The 23,773-nt window shown below is 36.9% G+C and overlaps 1 protein-coding gene across 6 annotated transcripts in view; it reads right to left on the bottom strand.

Moving 5' to 3' along the window:
* Positions 1-8,837: 8,837 nt before the first annotated feature.
* BICD1 (bicaudal D homolog 1 (Drosophila)) overlaps positions 8,838-23,773 on the bottom strand; it is a 206,666-nt gene continuing 191,730 nt past the window's right edge. For 2 of the 6 annotated variants that reach the window (XM_005865666.2, XM_005865670.2), the window contains 2 exons: positions 20,579-20,654; positions 8,838-14,896 (listed from right to left, as the gene is read on the bottom strand). In XM_005865666.2, coding sequence (XP_005865728.1) covers positions 14,776-14,896; positions 20,579-20,654 — 197 coding nt within the window. In that variant the 3' untranslated portion in view covers positions 8,838-14,775. Of the gene's footprint in view, positions 14,897-20,578; positions 20,665-23,773 lie in introns of all 6 variants that reach the window. The other 4 variants (XM_014539216.1, XM_005865668.2, XM_005865669.2 and 1 more) reach the window with 3 other exon arrangements.

Raw genomic sequence — 23,773 nt, 5'->3', positions numbered from 1 at the left:
ACAAAATTAACAAATAAAATGGAAATAGACTCATAGAGAGAACAGACTGCCAACTGTCAGAGCTCCGGGTGGGTGCTTGAGGGGGCTAGGTGAGAAAGGTGAAGGAATTAAACAAAAGAACAAAACCAAAAAACTGCTCATAGACAATAGTATAGTGATTATCAGATTACCAGAGGAAAAGGGGGAGTAGGGGAAGTAGAAGAGGAAGGTAAAGGGGGGATAAATGGTGATGGAAGGAGACTTGGAGTGGTGAACACACAATAAAATGTACAGATGACGCATTATAGGATTATACACCTGAAACCTATATAATTGTATTAACCAATGTCACCCTAATAAATTCAATTAAAAAATAAAACCGAATAAATAAATACAAGGAGCCCATGGCCTACCCACCCTCTCCCTACTCCTGCTTTTACATGTGGTTCTGTAAGGATGCAGATGTAAGTCCTGAGCTGTTACAGCCATCTTGTGACCAGCAGGGGAGATGTCATGGATCTACTGAGGGTAGCAGAACAGAATGATGAAAGAGCCCAGGCTATTGTTGAGTTCAACACGATACTGAAAACCCCCAGAAACTTCCTACCTCTTAAATCCGTGATAAGTGGCAAAATAAACTGTCCTTATTGTGAAGCCACTGTTAGCCAGACATTTTTGTTATTGTTTAGCCAAAAGCGTACTGATACAAGGAAAATAGTTTATCCAAAGTTTAGGAAATTTGTTGTGCAATTATAAAGCTATGTGTTTAGCCCTGGCTGGTTTGGCTCAGTGGATAGAGCGTCAGCCTGCGGACTGAAGGGTCCCAGGTTCGATTCCAGCCAAGGGCACATGCCTGGGTTGCGGGCTTGATCCCCAGTGGGGGGCATGCAGGAGGCAGCCAATCAATGATTCTCTCTTATCATTGATGTTTCTATCTCTCTCTCCTTCTCCCTTCCTCTCTAAAAAATCAATAAAATATTTTTTTTAAAAAGCTATGTATTTAATGTTTTATTATTACTGCTTAGCACTGTTTTAGTTTAGGAATTACACATATTCCTTTGTTGTTTTCCGATGAGATCATCTAGATAAGGGTCAGCAAATTGTGATTTGTGGGCCAAATCCAGCCAATTCCATGCTATTTTTGTATGACCGATGAACTTATGGATGGTATTTATTTATTTATTTATTTATTTCATTTAAAAAAATATTTTTATTGATTTCAGATAGGAAGGGAGAGGGAGAAAGAGTTAGAAACATCAATGATGAGAGAGAATTATTGATTGGCTGCCTCCTGCACGCCCCCCACTGGGGATCGAGATCTTGTGCCCTTGATCAGAATTGAACCAGGGACTCTTCAGCATTGTGCCCTTGACCAGAATCGAACCAGGGACTCTTCAGCAGCAGGCCGACGCTCTTTCCATTGAGCCAAACTGGCTAGGGCCTGATAGATGGTTTTTAATATGCTAACTTGGGGGGGAGGGATAAAAAAAGAATATTTTGTGATACATGAAAATTATGTAAAATACAAATTTCTATGTCCATAAATAAAATTTTATTGAGCTCAGCCAGCAGTTTATGGCTGTTTTCCCACAACATCAGTATTGAGTAGTTGAGATAGAGACCAGATTGACAACAAATCTGACACTGGCCCTTAACAGAGAAAGTTTGTTGACCCCTAATATAGACAAAAATAAGAATCTTATATAAAAGTTTTGTTTCATTTTTGAAAAATTATTAAACTATTATCAAAAACTGTAATTTAAGCTCTGACATATTATGCCTTTGTACATTCCATAACAATGTCAACAGGTGACACACTGAAGCTACAAGACTGTAGCCAATCTATAATTGTAAATTTACCTTTCTCCAGTGACACCATTGCTTTATTACAAATTCCCACATCTATAGGCATTTGCAGTAGTCCAGATAACTGCATCATTAGAATACAAAATAAGCATATTCAAAACAGCCCTGAAATTATTCATGAAAAAGAGACAAAGTATAAACTTAAGTCAGTGATGTTATTTATGTAATACCTCAAATAGAGTTTTTTTCCAAAGTAGACACAAATATGTAATAAGCATTTTCATGAGAATATTGGCAATCAGAAATATTTTTAAAATCACGGAATAAACATTTTCATGCTAACATACTCAAATGATTATAAGAAAACAGACTCCTCATTTTTGAGTATCCAAAATGCAAACCTGAAACTCTGTGGAATGTGTCACTTTCTACCATATTCTGTATTTACGTATAGCTTTGTCTGATTTTCTTTCTAGACTATAAGCTCCTGATGGCAGTCTAATTCCTATTTGTATGCTCTGTAGCATCTTTTATAGTAGCTTTTACAAGTAAAATACTTATTGAAACTAGCTGAAGACAAATGCATGACAGGAAAAACTCTTCATGACTGTAAACAGTATTCTTCCTGAAGGAATGGATCCTAAGTAAATAGAAATTTAGATGACAATTTCTGTATAAAATTTTTTATAAAGTGGTTTTTTATATAATATATTTTTATTGACTTTAGAGTGAGAGGAAGGGAGAGGGAGAGAGACATAGAAACATTGATGAAAGAGAAACATCAATTGCTGCTTCCTGGGGATCAAGCCCGAAACCCAGGCACATGCCCTGATGGGGAATAGAACCTGTGACCTATTGGTTCATGGGTTGATAATCAACCACTGAGTCACACCATTCAGGCTTTGTATAAAAAATTTAAAAGCATCTTTATTTGTGATAGTAAAGGTATGGAAGCAATTTACATATCAATAAGAGTCTTCTTTTTTAAGAAGTATAATTCATCCATGCTAAAGAATATTTTGCCAGCCTTAAAAATAATGTCATTGATAACTTTTAATAACCTAGAAAAATATTCATCCTAAAATGTTTAGAGGGAAAAACAGGATTCAGAATTGTATATTCAGTATGATTCAAGGAAAGGCACCAAAATGTTAACAGGAGTTTTCATTGAAAGGTAAGATTATAAGTAAATATAATTTTCTTTTTACTTTTCCACATCTTCTAAATTTTCTACAATAAACATGTATTACTTTTTTTACTGGAAAAAGAAAAAAAGTTGGGGAAATAAATTAATGGTATGGGCAGAACCTCATCTGTGACCAATCTGCAGGAAAATAATCTAGTTGATTCTAGGTGAAATGACTGTTCTTATCCTGAACTGAGCAGGTCTCTCCCAGGCTGTGAGGGAGAGATGTGACTCCCGTCCAAGGACAGAGAAGCTCTGCCGGGAACAAGTATGATGAGCAAAACTGGGCTGTGAATCTTGAACTTAAAAGGCTGACACTGCCTCTGTAGCCTCACTGGTGTGATCTTCACTGACCCGGCCAATTATTACCTGTGTCTTTGCTGATCTAGAAGATATGTAAGAACAAAATCAGTTGTTAAATAATATGCTCAATACCTTAGACAGTTTAATAGACACAGTCAGATGCTCTCTGTGCTTATTTTCAGATTTTTATCAGATGTATTCTGTTACATATTATAACTATATTATATTGTATTCATATGTCCTAAATAAGGGATGGCTCTAGAAGCATCAATATTGTTTAGTATAGAGCTGCAAGCACCATTACTTCCACATCTTTTCCAGTTTTTCATGTTTGGTAGTTGGTATAATTTTGCTCAATTGGTTGATCTTAAAGGAAATTTTGAGATTCCACTGATGCATATAGTATGTGGTCAATAAATGTTCACCTACAAACTGCCACAAGAGTTTTTAGTAGTGATTAGTTTATAGAAAAACACTGCAGGTTTAATAGTCATATGCAAAGTTATTACCATGAGAATGTAAGAACAGATTGATACCTACCTATTGAAATTATTGGAACCCATTTAATTATTCCATTTCCCTGATTTGATCTCACTTTCAAAGTTCTAAAAAAAAAAAGTTTTTAAAAACCAACAAAACAGAGTTCTAATGAAATATACTAAACAAAAAATATCCTTAAATGTCACACATATATCCTTTAAAATATACAGAAACTGTACAGTAATGTGCACAATATATTCATACATGGATTTTAAAAATATCCAACATCCAATGAGATTGTGTTTCTAAGAAGTATTTCAGAAAAATCTTGTTTTTCCCACCAATCATGACATGTGGGAATCAAAGGATCTTACAAGCAATTGTAGACTACCATGGTCCAGTCCAAAGGATGGCTGTTTTCCAGGTAAAGCACACTTTTAAGGAACAATCTCTGACTTATTTGATGTGTGTAATCAAAATCACATTATTATATTTATACCTGAATTCAAGCCAGCTTTTATTTTTGCATCTGCTAGAAAGAAGTGACATTAAAAAACTTCTCACAGGAGATAATTAGACTTGTAATAGGCAATATTTTCATCAGTTCAATTTTGTTTTCATCTTTGTTTTATATTAAGTATACATACTTACCTAGGCATGTAATTTGATGAGGCCCTTTTCACATTACATATATTTAGTAGCATAGCCTTTATTTTCCAATAGATTGTTACCCAGGATTAGGGCAATTATTCATGAAAATATTTTTAAAAGCAATTTTAAATATATATTACTTTCTGCCAATCCTACTGAAATAGCCAAGCCTGAAGTCTGAATCTATACACATCTGAAGAAAAATGGTTACACTCAGCAGCAAGTTAATGCAAAACTTACCTTTGTATTAAGAAGAAAGTTTGTGAGCGTATATTTTAAAAGACAGCTCTAATGTTTAGAAAATTTGGATGAAAGAATCATTGAAAAAGGAGAGTTGGAATTAAGGATTAGAAGAAAACATAGCTTAGCTTCTGACTATGTACAGGGTGGGGCAAAAGTAGGTTATAGTTGCAAGTACATGAAACACAGTTTATCCTTATATTATTAATTATTAATTATTGTATTATTTTCCATACCAACAACTGTAAACCTACTTTTGCCCCTCTCTGTATTGAAAAACAACATTATGACTTATTTTAAAAATTATTTATACAATTCCAGTTCATTAGAATTGACAGTTATAAATAAGATTATTGAACAAAATTATTTGACTAAAATTTTTATTAGAGAAGTATAAATGGGCATGCCCATGCCCTAAACCTCCAAGAAAGCATATCTATTTCTAAAATAAATATTGGGACTTTTAAAGCAACATAGACAGGAAATAAAATATGTGCATATTTTAAAATGGTTACTTCAAATTATCAGAACATTTTAAAAGACTAGTTTTTAAAATGCTATTGCTTAATGTGAATTGCTGTTTGATATTTTTAAATGGATAATAACTTCTAAAAATTTGAACAAGATATATAATTTAATAATTTTAAAAACTGAAGCAAATAAGATCCAACCGGACCGCCTCACTTCATAACGCAATGTTTCGCTTTCTCCCGGCACAACCTCTTTTCCCTCTTCTACTTTTTTCTTTTTCCACAAAAGTTTCACTATCTAATATACTTTGGTTTTTACATATTTATCATGTTTACTATTTTTTATATTTTCCCTCATTGCTACATATGATACAAACTTTAAAAAGGCAGGAAACCATCTTTGTGTTGTTTTCTGACACACCTTAATCTGCTAGAGCAATACCTGGCATAACATAGGTTCTCAATAAATATTTGTGAATTAATGCATGTATAAGTGAATGAATAAATTTCATCATATAGGATTTTAATAGTGGCAGCTACTGTGTTATTGGAAATACTATTGGCTACCAAAGGCTAAACACTGTTTGAAAAATAGCTTAAACATATGTTTGAAAGATCTTACATATGTATTTTACTTAATCTTTGCAATAACCGTGTCAGTTAGGCATTTTTACCTCATTTTAAAAATGAGACAGTTGAGGGTTGGAGAGGTTAAGTGCCTTTCCAGGATCTCAGAGATGGTAAGTGCCAGGGCTAAAATTTGCACAAAATTCCATGCTTTATAAAAAACACTTCTGCTGACAGCCTGCTTTAGAACAATTATTTCTTTAGAATTCATGCTAATTTTTATTTTTGACTTCACTATGAAATATTTGAGAGCCCATATTTCTTTGTATTCTTACTAGCGGCCTGGTGCACGAAATTTGTGCACATTAAAAGGAAGTTAATTAGAGGAAATATTTTAATATTGCTATTTGCCCTTTCTCTATAATAGAAGTTTTAGAGATGAAAGAAAATTAGTAAAATGTATATGAAAATCCTCCTCCTGTCAGAGTCTGGGGCACGCCACAGGACCCAGTGTCAAGTCCCCACTCACCCACACGCACCTTGAAATCTCGCGAGACCCAGACCCAGCCAGCCCCACCCCCGTCAAGCCCCGCTGGGCAGGGGGTGCAGCCTCAGGTCCTCCGGCCTGGTGCCAGGGCAGGGGGCATGGCCTCAGGTCCCTCGGCCCCAGCGTGAGGGCTCGAGGGCACAAGGGCTCGAGGGCATGATGACCATTTGCATATTAGCTCTTTATTATCTAGGACTTTTGAATAGATACTATATTTCCATGGCTGAAATAGAAACTATAAAAAGATAATCAATCACCTACTGACTCCCCTCTTCACTCCCACCCCCATTCCCTCCCATCAACCCTTTGCTCTTTTACAGGTAACTATTTCTATAGGTTTCCACAGTTACTTTATGGAAAACAAGAAAAAAGTATGTTCTTATTTTTTTCCATTTCTTACATATAGGGTGCTTCCTATAACGAGAGCCGATATTTTCAGTGTCAATGGATTTCAATGTGGTGAATAACTTGTTTCTCCTTTAATTTATTTGGGAAAGAAGTTTATATGACTGACATTAATCTTGGACTAATAGCTCTTTTAAATGAGGTAAATCACCCTGTGACATTTGATGGACATTATTAATAGTTTAAAATGTCAAAGGAAGTCAACTTATGAACGTATCAGTAGGGTTCTTACATTAGGTTTACTTTAATATGCACTAATTAAAATGTTTACTGCTCGTATTTTGAAGTTTTAATGATTTTTATAATCTCTCTACAACTTGACACATGAGGTTCTAGAAATTTTGAGTTGAAAAGCTGCATTGGAATGTGGGAGTATTGCAAGATTCAACTTTATTAAGTCTTTGAGGTAATAGCATTAATTTTTTTCCAAGAACATAAACACATTATTTTCTTCTTCTAAGCACAGAAACCGGGAAATCCATTGTTAAAAATAAAGCCAGATCCTGGATAGCTAAGTGCATTGTTGAGGGCCTGAATCATTATTTCAGCACAGTCTGGGGCAAGGCTGACTTCATGGGCGTGCGGACCTGTCTGGTCACACAGGGCTCGTGCTTAGTACCCCCTGCTTAGTTTACTGCCACTGTCTTGAAATTTTTAATAATTTTTGAACAAGGAGATCCATATCTTCATTTTCAATGAGTCTCACAAATTATGTAGACAGCTGCAACACTTTTACTATTTACAGGATGTCACTAGAGTTATGATTTATCTTTGCATTGCTTTCTACATTTAAATTATATTATAAATTGTGTTTACTTTTGACACTGGCAATATTTTTGCCAGTGAGATTTATCTTCCTTGACAGTTATGTTGTAGATAAATTATTCTCAGTTTCTTCTTAACATATTTAAGTCATAGTTGATTCATAAAATGTTTAAGAAGGAACTCTGTCAGATAATTTCAAATACAATGTTAGAAATCTAGTTTTTAGATTGACAAAGAATCATAGGAATAATCATTCACTTAATTTAACGACCATTTCCTCCAATTAGTTGGTATTTAGTACCTGCTGACATCATTGTAGGTGACGTTAGGTTCTATAATTCAATTCCAGATGTGTTATAAGAAAAGCTAGATGGCAAAGAACCCACTTTATTGAGTTCCTACAATGTACTAGTTAATGCATGTACAACCAAAAATGAAGAAAATTCCTTACACAAGTTCCCATCAATTTTGGCCTCTTTCTTACCCACAGTGGGGTTGCAGAAACCCGTCACATGGCCCTCACAACAATATAGTGCTACCCAAGTCTCCTGAAAAATGTAGGGATGAGAAGAGATTTTCTTGACACTCCTGGAGGCTGGTCCAGCTGTTTTAGCTTTTGAATGTAACACACTATCAGTTTTATTGCATAAGAGAAGATCAAGGGTCACATAGACTTATACTAGTAGATTCAACCTCAAAGAAAAACAGTATCTTTCAGAAGAGAAAAAAGGAGAGATTTTTAGGAAAGTTTATGCTATTATTTCTAGTATTTTATACAACAGGCAAGTGTCAACTTTAGCTGGGATTGTTGCAGTGCCCATGGTGGATTATAATGAGGATTGCATTAGAGGTTTCAACTCATGAGAACTTCACAGAAATCCAATTCTGTCTGGTTCCCCACCTCTTTAAATATCAAGTCAAAGAACAGGACTCCCAACAGCAGCTGATTTGCTACAACACATATTTGTTCTTCAAATAAGGAGCTAGTAAATGAACTTTCTCAAAGTTTTGGGACTCCGCAGTTCCTTCACGTAAAAGAGAACAAAGAAGAATTATCTCCCCAAATAAAGCATACAATCTTCGTTCTTCTTTCATTAAAATCATGTTTCTTTCATTAGAATGTTTCTCTTTTCAGAACAGGTATTTCTTTCATGCTGGTACATTCCTGATCTAATTCACCTAAGTGTAGCCTCTTGCTGAAATAACCTTTTAGCAAAGATTACAAGGAGGAGAGATGATAGATGGAGAAAATGGGCAAAGGTGATACACGTTTCTTAATAAGGAATGTGCAGACATGTCAAAGCAAAGCATACAGTTTTTAGTTCAAATAAGTGCTCACTTTGAACAAATATATAAATCATGTAGAAATTCATAAACTTTTTTTGCAAATACAAATCAAAGAGAAGTTGCTCAAACTGATAAAAAGGTAACATAGATGAAATGAACAAAAGATAACCAGTTTATTTACTGGGAAGAGTTATGCATTACACCATATTCAGTTGGTAACATAAACCAAGATATAAGAACTAATATATTGGCTTCAGTTATTTTCTTAGCACTGGAGTATCTTTTCCAACCATTTGAGTGCATGATCAGATTACAGAAATGCAAGCACATATATGGATTCTCCCATGAGGCATTCACTTAGGATTGTCTACAATTAAAACAAAAAAAATGAAAAAGGACAAGCAATGATAAATTAATAAGGAATTTTTTGAATTTAAAATAAATGCATATATTTACTTTGAGAACAAGTTTCCTTTGAAATTTGAATTTTTAAAAATAATTAGCAATAATTATTAAAAATACTTCCTTAGGTCAGCCTTTTAGTCATGTTTTTATATGATATTCTCATTATGTGGAAATGTTTCACATCATTTATCCCCAAAAGGCATAATAACAAAATTGCAATTAAAGGTGGAAATAGCAGAATAATTACAACAGTAATCATACTGTGTACAAATCGGGGTTGGCCACACATTACACAAATGTTAATGCTGGAAAGAAACACAGTAGCAGAATCATGTACAGTTCATCCCATATACATAATCGTGCAAATAAAAACACTGTGTAGATTATAAAAATATCATAAAAGTTTTTCAAAGAATTGTTTAATTGACTCTAACAGTCAAACCATCCAGTTTAAAAATGTCATGGCAATGATGTTAAAGTCATTTACTTTCTCTAAGTTTTGGTGCACAATCATACTATGAACCCAAACAACAAAATGATTCATTCTATATCTCCATTATTATCGACTAATGATTTGTCAACAAAATGATGGAATTTCTCTCTATAGTTCTCTGATCTTTGTTTTAAAAAGACTTTGAAAAAAGAAAAATAGTCACACCAGAACACAGATTTTCTTCTCAGTGTTTTCAACCGTAATGATCAGAGACTCATTCTGAAAGAAAAAAAGTTAAAATCAGAATGTGCTCTCAACCAATGTTACACAGCAAGTAAACTCCAATTGCAGAAGTAACCTGGCTCAGCAGTTTATCCAGGTTTCAGTTTAAAGAGGACAAAATTTAAATAACTCCAGAGAAAGGAATAAAAATATACTGATTAGAGCCATGCATTTCAATATGGAAAGGAGACCAGATATAGGTAACAATCTCCTTACATTCCTAATGGAGAAATCACAAGAAATAAGACTTCTATACTGTTCATATTATGAATATGGGAAAGCTTACATGATGCGAAATATCTCATGCAAACATTTTACACGGCATACTTTTGTGCACTCATACCCTTACACTAAAGGCAGTTCATTGCTGCTCTTCTTCGTAAGTAGATTATTTCTGGAAAAATCCTTGATTGAGGAACATATTGTAATACTAAATATCTTTTTTCAGTTATACTTTGAGTAAAAACTATAGAAGAGATGTCTAGAGGAAACCTTTCAGGTGTTAAATAATAGAATCAGGTTACAAATGAAATACATCAGGAACAATGGCAGTTAACCTGGTATTTAAAATAAGTTGAATTCTATTTCAGACACCACTCATCTGGAGGCATTATTACAGACAATGGAAAAGTTCATTCAGAAGCTAGATTAGTCTTGTATGTCCACAGAAATTGATTTTAAGGTGGAAATTATGTCAATATCAGCACTCGCTATACTACCTATCACTACACCAGTTCAACAGCTTTTTGAAGAATTATGTTCTTCCCTTTATGTGGAAACATAGTTTGTGATATTAAATACAAGGACTATTTTAAAAACACTCTGGTTCATAAACAGATAAGTTATAGGCCAATATTTAAAATCACGAACTTTTCTCTAAGAGTTCCTTTTGAACCTAGTCCTGCTTTATATCTGCAACATCAGTGCATTTGTGGCAACCTTGGTTGAACCAGCACAGTTGCTTCCTGGAAATCCATGTTTCCCCTGATGTGCCTTTCTGAGAGACAGTTTATGTCTTTTGGCTGATGGAACAGAACAATTATACATTAAGCTTGCCATTCTTATCACAGTAGAAAATAGATTTCATTTTTCGTTTTTACATTTTGTAATTACCATTTGAGACTGCAGAGGATTTTATTTAATGCAGAATATCAGGAAATGTCTACATTTATGGTTTATTTGATCGACATTTCATGCTTGTTTGAGACAGAAGGACTATCTGTACATGGATATTTTCCAAAGCCTGGGAAAAGCAAATGTTGTAGATTGAAGACTCTTTTAAGAAAAGATAATGTTTGAGAGGCATTTACCCCCTTAAGGGAATGCGAACCTTCTATTTCCAAAGTATTCCTGAGGACATTTGTTTTTTTTTAGACTGACAATTGAGGCTTTTTATAGTAAAATTACTATATTCTGGATAACTTTAAAGATATGAAATATAGCTGCAAGAAAAAATACCAACAATCTTGTTTTATTTTTTACCAAATATTTTGGAAAAATTAGGATTGCTATCCTACTTTCAAGGAATAAAATATTTTATGGCTAACCAGAATACTTTATTTTTAAATCTAAAATAAATGATTAATAGGATTATGAAATCCTAGAATTTTAATACATCATCATAAGATATCTTACCACTTAAGTTAATCCTTATTGGACAATAAATATTTAATTTTGTAAAAACAAATCATCATAATTATCAATTTTGATATTAATTTACCACTGTTAAGAATCTCTTTCCTAAAGTTAATATAAATCCCTCACACTGAAGACTGTTTTTCTTATTCTAGTCTTAATAACAATGTCGATAGCTGGTATCTATCATTGGTTACATTTTCTTGCAGATCAATAGTCTACGTCTTCCTTAGGCTAAAGTTTAATCTTTCTGAATAGGTCTTCTCTTAATTACTTAACAACTTTGACTTCTCAAAGTTATCCAAATTCCTCTTATTGAAACAGAATTGGATGGAAGGGATATGATTGGAAAGATTAATCCGGGGGTCCTGTATGCTCCTGGGCCCTCAGGCCAAAGACAAGATATCGCTCCTTTTTATTTTATCATTTAACTAAAAACAATCCTCAGTAGAAAGCATTTCTGCATATTGTCCTTTTCAGTGTGGTAATTGTGCTTACTTTTTAAAAATTACCTGGTTACTCTGCTAACCACACTTGCTAGTTACTTTTAATCTTTGCCCACTGTGTTTGAAATAATTAGCCGGTATTTTTGTATTTCTGTAGTCTTTTTCCCCCACATCTCTCTTCAAGTGGGTTTAATGAGGGGTTTTTTTTGTTTTTGTTTTTTCCACTAATACTTCAATTTCAATCATGATATTCTTTACAGGTATACTGATTTTTTTATCAGCGCTACACATATTTATTCATTTTAAATAAATATAGATGAGGCTGAGTTCAAACTATGCTAAATGATGCCACAGTGTAAATACATGGAATTCTCTCTTACTGCTTGGGGACTATGACCTAATTTTGTGCAGAAAATTAGAAATTTATTTCCAAGTTTCTATACCTTCTTGGCAAAGTTTTGCTAAAACGAACCTTTTTATAGAATTGATGTTTCAAAATAAATATTTCCCATTCTGTCCATAAAAAAGGAACTGAAAAAAATTAATATAGACTTGATAAAATTTCTATTGGAAGAAAAAAAAGTGTTGTCTGTGACCCGGCCTTTCACTGGGGCATAAATACCAAGAAAGAGAGCAACGATGCAATACTGCACCGTCAGTGGGATGACTGCTCTATAGTTATACAGAGACAATGCTTACTGCTGAATTCCCTGCACCAGCAACAAAACTGATGAGGCAATACAGAAAGATGTTCGGAGGTACTTTTTAGATTGGCGTATTTTCCCCCAGGCACAAACAGTTTTTATTAAGAGTCAGCTTTGCAGCTATACCACTTCTCAGGTCCACACACATAATACTTAAAAAAGAAAGAACAAAAAGGAAAAAAGAGAAAGCAGTGGAGAGGAGAAGCTACCTTTAATTGAACTCTGATACAATCCACACTGTCTCACTAATACTGGTACAGGGCAGATACAACACCAATAAAATGAAGAAGGTGTTCAGGAACAGCAAGGCCATTGCAGGTGGGGGGAAAACAGAAGGGTAGGCTGCCACGATTGAGACTTTATGAAGATTTGTCTCTTTTTCTGTTTCTTTAACCTGAATCTCTATGTATGGTGAAGATTTCTAACGACTTCAAGTTGCATAATAAACGACACTGTTGAAAATAGCACTCCTATATAAGAAACCACAAACCTCTTGGTTGCTTTGGTAATAGTGACCACAACCTCACAGGTGCATGACTGATGAAAGCTCCTGCACTGTGCTTTATGACTTACCGACTGGCCGCCATCCTCGATGGACCACTCCATCAATGTTACACCCACTCCCGCTCAATAGGCTGAGTGGCTCTGACGAGATCTTCATTATTAGAGCCCTGTATTGTTAACCATCTTCTGTGTTAACAGTGAGGATTGTGTTTGTTTTAAAGAGAAGTTACAGATACTGTTACATGAACAGGTCAAACCGTTATGATTGTAAATAAGTTAAGGCTACCTGACTAGACAAGGAATCAGGGCTAGGAGCAATTGTGTGGGCAGCACTTGATAGTTAAGGAGCCCAAGAGTGTTAGACCTTTCAGCCCAATTAGCTGTTTTCCTTGTGTGTCAGATTATGTGCAAACTAAATTTTGCCATGAAAATCTACTGCCTTAAACCAAGTCATAAGTTACCCAGCAGAATTTGTAAATGAACTAGGAACATGTATGATCTCAATATGTATAATATGATTGTAGGCACCTGAGTGTTTGTCAAAAGTAGACAATGAGCTAAGGTTTATTATCTATTGGTTTTTTTTTGGCAAGGAAGATTCATTATGAAAAAACTAACAACAACAACACATACAATTTTAATCACTATTTGAACACTTTCTGGGTAAATTCATTAACTGAAGGCGAACTTACATCTATCTATGTATATATTTTCCCCATTTGTATTTGATACCTTTCAGTGGGAAAGACTCATAGGAGGACCCTGAATTTGGGAGAAGTAAAAAAAAACTCTGGTCATTAAATAAACACACCATTTCCCCCCTCGTGTTTTTCAGCCTTCTTTAACGTCATCACACACACATATACACACACAAAGGAGCAGCACCAGTGCATCTACTCATCTGCAATTTTAAAAAATTAAAGATGCCGTCAAAAGTTGAATAAGTCAATGAATCATAACATAGTCTCTTTCTTAGATTTACTTAATGTCCAGTGAAGACTTCTAGTTAAAAAAAAATCCAGCAGTTAATGAGCTGATTAGAAAGTAAGTGCATAAACAATATCAGTGTAGCAGCAAAATACAGTTACTGTTAACATTCCAATGCACCTCATTTATCATTTTTGTGCAAGAAAAATGTCCACAGTCTGGCCCATACCAGATTTCAATCTCTATTGCAACTCATACTTAATGGAGCAAATGATACTTCTTTAAAAATAAATGAATTAAGTTCACCTCTTAGAGAAATGATTTTTATAGACATAAACTATGTGGCAAGTAAAAGCACAAAATAAATACCAATGGTGAAAAAAACAGTGGAATCAATTTCTACAGCCGAATGTGACGTTTGAGGAAGGACGATTTTACAATATATGTATTTTACATGGTCTTAGGTCTCTCTTATGCTATTGAGATAAAGCCAGTCGTCTGAGCTACGTGTCCTGTGTTTTTTGTTTGTTTTTTATTTCATTGAACTGTGGCCATTTCGTTGCAGAAGTTCATCTGTGACTTAGAGAAACCATAATACGTTGTATCACACCGGAGTCTGGGCTTTGTGTTAATCTTCTCAACTTTCTTTCATCTTCCCAAGTGACGGGCATTAATCCCACCACAACGTCTAATCACCGAGAAGCAAACAGCAGCTGGGTCTTGGGCAGTGTCCTGGGTGTGGCTACAAAACGTTCACCCCAGATGTTCGTCCGCGGGAGGTGCAGAGGAGGGGTCGGGAGGCTTGGAGAGACAGTGGAGTGGGGCGCACTGCGAGCTGGAATGTGGCGGCTCCTCGGGGAGAGCTATGTCAGGACTGAAAACGAGAGACAAGCGTGTCAGCAAGGAAGGCAGCGACAGGGGCCAGGCGAGGCAGGCACGGTATGTTCACCGAAACGGAAAAAGAAACATGAACAGAAATTCTGCAGGGGAGATGGTTTACATCGAAAGCATGCCACGACAACCGCCGCTTTTCGAAACCGCTCACGAAACAGAAAAAGGAAACGTGTTAGGGAAACATGGGAACGCTTCCTTGCGATTCCCTTCTTTTTCCATTTTCACACAGTCTCGTTCCCCTCGGTCTCTGGGTTAGGTGCAAGGTTTTTTAAGATCAGTCTGTCTCAGACTTTAATGCGTACTGCGGTCCCCGGGGGAGCTTGGTAAAATGCAGAATCTGCTTTCGACAGGTGGGACCTGAGAACCTGCATTTCTGACAAGCACCCGGGGACCAAGGCTTTAGACTAGAGGATTCTAAGTCAGTTCTATGGTAGATCCGGATGCAACAGGATAATTAATCTGCCGCTGGATTGCTAATTTGCTCCAAGGGCTCCCCCTATCTGCTTTAGCTTGGCAGTTTAAATAAGACTGTAGAGAGTTTTAAATAAAGCCTTTTCTATTTGCTAAGTATATAATGCCCACTTCCGCAAGACCTCGCAGAGCCTCTGGTTTAAATAAACTCAGACATGCTCAGGCTCATCAGTACCATGAGAAATAATCCTGAAGAACAAGGAAGCAAAATTACTGCATTTCCTAAGGTAAAACTACAAATCGAATCTGGGTTCAGATTTTTTTGAAATCTAATGGAGGGGAAAAAAAATACCCACTGTGGGGATATTTGTATTATTGAAAGAGATCAGCATTTTCCCATAACTCTGCTTCCCCTCCCCTTATATTATGGAATTTAGTACCATATAATTCATTTCTGACAGGAGTAATGTTTGAGAAAACTATTCAAGGTTCATTGTTATTATTATTACTAGAGGCCCAGTGCACAAAATTCATGCACAGGTAGGGTCCTTAATGGCTGCCAGCTGCCGGCCGGGGCCTTCCTTTTCCATGTCGCCCCCTGGTGGTCAGTGCATGTCATAGTGAAAGATCAAACTCCTGGTTGGTAGAACTCTCGAGGGGACACTTTGCATATTAGGCGTTTATATATATAGATAATTTACTTATTTATACATAGCTTTTGAGCTAATATTATCATTGAAGTCAGTCAAAAATGATCATTAAAACAATTTTATTTTTTTTATTTTTTTTAAAATATATTTTATTGATTTTTTTACAGAGAGGAAGGGAGAGAGATAGAGAGCTAGAAACATTGATGAGAGAGAAACATCAATCAGCTGCCTCCTGCACATTCCCTACTGGGTATGTGCCCGCAACCAAAGTACATGCCCTTGACCGGAATCGAACCCGGGACCCTTGAGTCCGCAGGCCGACACTCTATCCCCTGAGCCAAGCCAGTTAGGGCTACAATTTTAATCTTTGGTGCTGAAATGACCCTTCAGGTATGCATGCCTCAAAATATCAGAATTTTGATACGAAACCAAAATTATGCCAAATACCCATCTGCTTGAGGTCACTCTTACTTCCCAAAGTCTTTGACCTGCCACACATTTAGTTGAAAAGGAGATATGCTCTCCTGTAGAGTTGGGAGCAGCAGTAATAAAAATGATTTTTCCTATTTATTTTAAAAACGTGGTAGGTAAACAGGGGAGACCTGGTTTCAAGAGGACTGGGGGAATATTTCGTGGCAAGACTCTCTCTCCCCTCTCCAGACAGTCAGACGGCCCGGGAAACGCCGCAGCAGACAGACTTTCTCACAGACCCAAAAGAGTTTCTTTCTGTTAAATCCACATGATTTAGAATGAGTTTCTTTTCAGGGCACCAAACATGTTCCTCAGCTAATGGCAAGTGGGACAAGGGATACATGTTGAAGGCCGTGTGTAGTTCAATAGAGAAAGGAAGACAAGCATTTCTGCCTGGCCAGCTGGTGTGTAGCAACAGCTTACTCACAGGGTCCCGCTCACTTAGCCCAACCTTGGCATTATGTCATTCATGATCATTTAAAAAGTGTTTTCAAGGTGAAGGGATTAAGAAGTACAAATTGGCAGTTACAAAATAGTCACAGGGATGTAAAGTGCAGCACAGGGAATATAGACAATAACATTATAATAACTACGTATGGTGCCAGGTGGGTACTAGACTTATAGGGGGAAATACTTCGTAAATTATAGAAATGTCTAACTATGCTGTATACCTGAAACGAACAGAATATTTAATGTCAACTGTAATTGTACAATTAGAAAAAATTTAAAAATTTTTTCCATTACTTCAGATTGCTTACATGGTATGATATTATAAATATCTTGTATTATAGTATTACTATTCTAAATTTGCATGAATGCAATCACACTGCATATATGTGGTAGAAGCATATTTTTGGTTTACAGAATAAGAAATTATTTCTAAAATGTAAATATTTGACAGGTTCTAATGATTAGCTATAGGAAAGAATTCAGTTTCAATTCTGACTGCTAAATATCTTTAGGAGCTCACTCATTGTTCAGTCTTTACCATTTACAAGTTTAATTTATGTAGATAAAACCATGTTGTGAACAGTAGGTCTAGGGACTATTACTAAGTACAAAAATGGATATATCTTCAGAAAGGTTTCTTTTCCCAAGTAAGCAAGTTCTTGGAGAAAAATATGAAATACCAAATATTTCTATGTATTTAAATATTACATCCAACAATGCAATACATTGGGTAACCCTTTCGTATTATGGTTTTTATTATCTACTAGAGGCCCAGTGCACGAAATTCATGCACTCGGGGGTGGGGGTGTCCCTCATCTTGGCCTGCGCCCTCTCGCAGTCTGGGAGCCCTCGGGGGATGTCTGACTGATGTGGGGAGTGGGCCTAAGCCAGCAGTTGGACACCCTTAGTGCTGCCATGGAGGCGGGAGAGGCTCCTGCCACTGCCAGCCATGAGCCAGCTTCTGGGTGAGTGGTGTTCCCTCTGTGGGAACACACTGACCACCAGGGGGCAGCTCCTGCGTTGAGCGTCTGCCCCCCTGGTGGCTGGTACGCATCATAGCAACTGGTTGATTTGCATATTAGCCTTTTATTATATAGGATAAACAACTTTAGTAATTTAACTCTACACTGGAATCAGCCTGTAAAACACATATATGGAAAGTTCTATATTTTTAAATATGAGAACATGTTCTTTTATTCAAAACCATATACCTAAAATTTTATCCTAACATATATATAAGTTTTAGGAAGTAGAAAACAATTTTTAAAGTGAGAAACAGAAGTAGAACACCTGATCTGAAATCACTCAACATTCTTAGCATGTTTTGTTTTTCATTGAACAAATGAACCTTTTCAATTTAGGGATAAAGAGTTAACATGGGTGGTTTAAGCACTCTCTGACTTTGCTTCTCACAGCATAACTAAAGGGGGAGTTATGCATCTCCAGGCAGTTCCCCGGTATATGGTGGTGGTTAGGAGAGTCATTGGGCTCAGTTGCTTTAAGGATGGGCGACCCTGGATAAGTCATTTTATCTCCCCAAACCACATTTTCCTCATTTTCAAATGGGTGTAATAACTGTTTACCTTATGGGGGTTGTAGTGATTAATAAGTATAAAGAATTTAACACTTGTGTACGGAAGAACTTGAAGGTTGACTGTGTTAAGTTTTCTGTCAGAAAGAAGTGAAAAGGGCAGTAAGGACATTTAATTTGATCCATTTGGCAGTGGGTATAGGTGGGAAGGAAGCCAGTCGTAATTCCAGCGACTTAGAAAAGGACAGTCTTTTCAGGTCTAAATGCATTTTATCATTTCTCTGTGTGGACCACAATGAGGGACAGTGGAAGTCTGCTTGGGACCATGCTGTATTCATGTGGGTAGAAACCAGAAACATTTGCAATTCATTAACTTTTTTTTTTTTAAGTAAATCATTTGTGCGGAGGTAGCAAGCAATCTAAATTCAGTCATTTCAGAAGGTATGGGACTGGGGCAGGTAACCATTTAGTCAAACTGGTTCTTTCAAAAAAAAAAAAAAAAAAAAGGGCAACATGAAATAAAAGTAAAGTTAAAAATATCCCCCAATAGCCGTCTCCACTCTTTGCCCACGCTAATTACAGAGAGGGCAGGTCTGTGTCTTGAGGAAAGGGCAGGCACTAAGCACGGTTAGCAGCAATATCAGATATCAAGAGCACACTGGGGGCCAGGCCTGTGCCTCCTTCTCATCCTTCCTTTATAAGAGATGGAACTCAGCCAGCAAAAGTAACTTTCCAAGAATGCACAACTGGTATGTGTTAGAGATGGAATTGAAACCCAAGCAATCTGACTTCAAAGCTCCTTCACTCCTCCCTGGAAGCAGTAGTTACTAAGCACCTGTCACATCCCTGGCACCCTGTCCCAGGCCCTGGGAGGGGGGTGCTGGGCGGAGAATGAACTGCAGGTGTAGAGCCCATGTTCTTCACCACTACCTGCAGAAAACAGACTGAGATGGGTTTGAACATTTATAATTGCATTTCCTTACATAACTGAAATTAGTCTAAGCTGCCTACGGTAGACTAATGGCACTTGTACGTTCACGGAGAACTTTCCTGAAGTAAAACCCTGCTGCTGGAAGTGGTGGGGGAGGCAGGCTGAGATAGCAATCAGGAGACCCAGGCGCGGGGCCTCTTTAATCATATCCCTTTTCCTGCTGACTCAATGTCCCACTTAGCAGGCTGCACAACTGCCTCAGGGACCAAGTCACACTGGGGCTTTGGGGCCACTGTTTCTGGGCAACACCTGTGGCACCCCCCCACCCACTCTCCATCCAGCTAAGCCCCAGCCACCACAGCCTGCTACAGACACCTACTCCTCAGACACACAAGGAAGCACGTTCGAGCCTGCCCTACTCAAAAGAAGCCCGGCCTGGTAGAAGCAAGAACAGTCAGCAGGTAGAAAAGCCACGCCAGACTATAAAAGTTTGGCACCGTCAGAGGTCAAATAACTGGAGATGAAATATTACGGGAGGAGGATGAGGTCCTGACGGGGTGCTCCATGCTGTGGAAGTTCACCCGGGATGAGAATTCATGATGGACAGGCAACGCTTTCCCTGGAGTAGAAACTGCCAGCGCCCTCTCTAGCTGAGTGTCCAGGGAGCATGGGGACCTGCCTTTCAATTTCTTCAGTTAATCTCGCATGAAGGGCTCTGTCACTGCAAATATTCCTTTTGGAAATGCCAATTACAAGTTTTTCTCCACCTTTCAATGGCAGCTTTAATGAGGGCACTGAATGGACAGAAAACGGAAACACGTTCATAACGTTGTCTTAGAACAGACATTACATATGCTTTATATCCTTCCTGTTTGTTTGCCTGAGGAATATATTCTAAGGACAATGGACAAACAAACAAACAAAAAGTCGGGCCAACATCCTCACAATTCCAGGCTTTCTGTTTGGGAATATAATGAAACACTGGGGTAGTGCAAATAGCTAGTCCTGCTAGCGGCCAGGAAAACAAACGCTAGCTCTCTTGGATTTCCATTAGGTCCACATGGACTTCAGGTAACCAATGTGTGTTCATATCACCTATTGGAATAAAAGGTAGCAAGTGAAATGATGTCTAGGCGGTTATGGTGTTGAAAAGGGGAGCTTGGGGTGTATGGCTCTGACATGCAGTTGGGTGGGGAGAGAAAGGACGTCTGAATTTACCTGACCGTCGGGCAGTCTTGCCTCCCGGCTAGTTGTGAGCACTGTGGCGGTACGGAGGCAGCAGGCTGCTGACAATCTACAAGAAACTGATAAATTAGACATGTATACAAAGAGACGACAGAGCATCATGTTAGTAACTAAAGCAGTTGCCTGAGAGATTTAGTGAGGAATGTGTATTCACACAGAAACATCTGGATTAAGCTATTTACACCCCCTCCCCCCTGAATTCATGCCATTAGAAAAGACAAGACTTTTTTCTTAAATACCATATTAAAAAATTAGTGACACGAAATTAGTAATGAGATTTCTCAAGCACATTAGGACATATGTGGCCATTCATATTTGGTGCTTGGATATATCTGAAAGTAAAGGGTCTTTTAATATAATGAAAAATCTTCAAGTTCTGAACTTGCCCGTGATGGTAGTGACTTGCTTCGCACTTAGATCTGCTATTCCAAAATGGAATAATTTCAGGTAACTGACTTTATTGTCAGCACAGCTGGGCATAGTATCAATCCCATAGGTACACTGAGAAAAGCATTGAGAAAAGTAATCTTTCCCATTACTAATAGAAGGATATCAGGGAAGAAAATCATCTTTACAGTTTTCTGAAAATAGATTTCTTGTATTTATCACAAGAAATAATTGGTTAGCAGAAATCTTAGAATGTGTAAATTGTTAGTAACTTGGACTGATGGAGAAAACCAATCTGAATGGGAAATCCACTTTTGTTTTATTTTTGCCATTTAAAAGTATATAATGTATAACTCATGCTAGGTTAACAAAGTGCTAGCTAATAGAAGTCCATGCTTTAGCTGATCAGTTACATTAATCATCTACTCCAAAAAAGACCACTGGGTGTTCTCAAATAATCAAAGAACAGTCTTTACTGGTACCAGGCCGACCACACTAGAATTACCAAGGAAGCTGGCTAAAAATACATAGATTATATTTTTGCAAAAAGATTTGGCAAAAAAGTTAAAATTCAAGTTAGACTTAAAAGTTCGATTATTCTTAAATATTTGCAAAATTTCCTCTTGCTAACTGCTTAGACTATGTGTTTGTTAGCCTGCCTCTTTCCCCATGTTATGTAGATAATATTTAAGATAAATTCTCGATTTACAGCCTTGAATTAATGAGAATGTATTTAAAAAATCTGTATTCCAAAGCTGTGTCCAAGTATCGCTTGTTCTAAAGCCAGTATATTCTCTATTATAATAAAACCTGACTATAGAATTTCAGACTATCAAAATTCATGAAAGTTGCTGATGCTTTTGTATAAGATATTGAAAACATACTAAAGCTGTCTGTGATGCAGAGTAGAACACAATAGAAGGCAGGCTTGGTTTGAGTTCATTCAGGAGAACATTATTGAAGGGACCCTTTAACAAGGTGGTCTTTGTTGGAGAGTAACTTATTAATTATTGCTTATTAATAGGAATGAGATCTGATTCTTGTTTACTATCTGATATTCAGATTACACACTCAGTAAAAGTCCTTCAAATGTAACAAATATTTCTGTTTTCTCTGCTGTGAGGGATTCTTTTTGTTTTTAACTCTTTGTTTTCTCATTTTGCAGCTTGATTAGCTCAATGATTCCCTTTTGTAGAAACTCAGAGTCTTAAAGGATGAATTCCTTTATCCTCCTTTTATCTTTTGTAAAGGATTTTCTAAGTGATAATTTAGGAATATTTTGGACTAATTTAGATAAGGATTCTGATACAGCCAGGTGTGTGCTGCCCTCCCATGGTGCATTTGGGTAATGCAATGGATGCAAATGAACATGAATCCTTAGAAAACATGCTGGAATCTGGCCTTACGCTTTACATTGCAGGGAAGGTATAAATATAACTCTTTTATAGCAAAGTTTTGGCCTCCATGAAATGGTAAGCCCTAGAATCTGTGCCAATGCGGTCACAGATTATTCATTTGAAATATGTTTTGTGTTGAAAATTGGAAAACCGGTGAGCAGGACTACAATGCACTACCTAAATGAACTGTTTAATATGAGGTAGATATTCCTTCCATCTCTAGTGAATATCAGTTTTCCTTCTTTAGAAGTAATATTCTCTGGATAATTATTACTCATTTTTTGCATTTATTATTTATATGTATTTAAGGAATAAAAAGTAAATTCCATAAATAAGATGGTGATAGATGAAAAAAAAAGAAATTAAAAAAATAGCTATATGGCTCCAACTCAATTTTCTTCTAAATTCTTCTCAGATCGGTAGCCTCCAATCATGTCTAACCCCACTGAACAGCCCGTGTATTAGCATGTACTTGGTAAAATGAAAGGGATGGGTTGGGAGATTGAGAAAATCCCTTCCAGCCCAGAGATGCTGTGGGCTTTACCTGAACTCACCAGCTCGGTCTAGGAGCTGGTAAACTCACTCCTGAAGGAACTAGGCCTCGTCTCATAGTAGAGAGTGTAAAAAGTGAAAATTATGTATCTTAAGGAGGAGGCACTGCAGAACCCCAGCAGTCACTGCTGTTATCTGGGCCACCAAAATTCGCCTCAACCACTCAACAGTCAAGTTAAACTTCTATATGTGTCTGAAACTATGTTTGGAGGTGCGGATAAAAGGAAAACAGAGAAGATACAGTCCCTGGTCAATTGAGAAACACAAGCACATTCAACAAGCAATTACAATAAAAGTGTCATGACGGTGATGATGGTGATGATGATGATGACAGCAGCTCACACTTACTGATTGATGGCCATGTACCTGGCACTGTGCAGGCACTGAAATGGAGGCCCTCCTTTAACCCTGTTTTATTATTCCCAAGTTATGGATGAGGAAAGAGGGATTTTGGTTAAGTAACTTGCCAAAGTCCACTAAGAGCTGGGCTGAGATTTGAATCTAGGACTGTATGATCCAAGGGCTGAATTAAACCTATAGACACCTCACTGCCTTACTTCCCATAATAGGGAAGTTAGGGCTCTCAGAGCAGAAACAATGAACTAAATCTAAGTGGCCAGGGAACGCTCCCTGGAGGTTGTGACATCTGTGATGTACACTGAAAAATATGAGTTGGCCAGGAACTTCTTAGCAACGATTACATGTTTATGGTCTCTACTAACAGTAATTAAATATTTTACAAGATTAAAGTGTTTAGTTAAAATGTTCAGAACGGGATTAAATAACACTGTGCATTTATAGTATAAGGTCACAGGCCTGAGAAAGGTCATAG

The sequence above is a fragment of the Myotis brandtii genome, unplaced genomic scaffold (genome assembly GCF_000412655.1).
Source record: "Myotis brandtii unplaced genomic scaffold, ASM41265v1 scaffold209, whole genome shotgun sequence".
Classification (NCBI taxonomy): Eukaryota; Metazoa; Chordata; class Mammalia; order Chiroptera; family Vespertilionidae; genus Myotis; species Myotis brandtii.
This window is presented reverse-complemented; position numbering and strand designations above follow the sequence as displayed.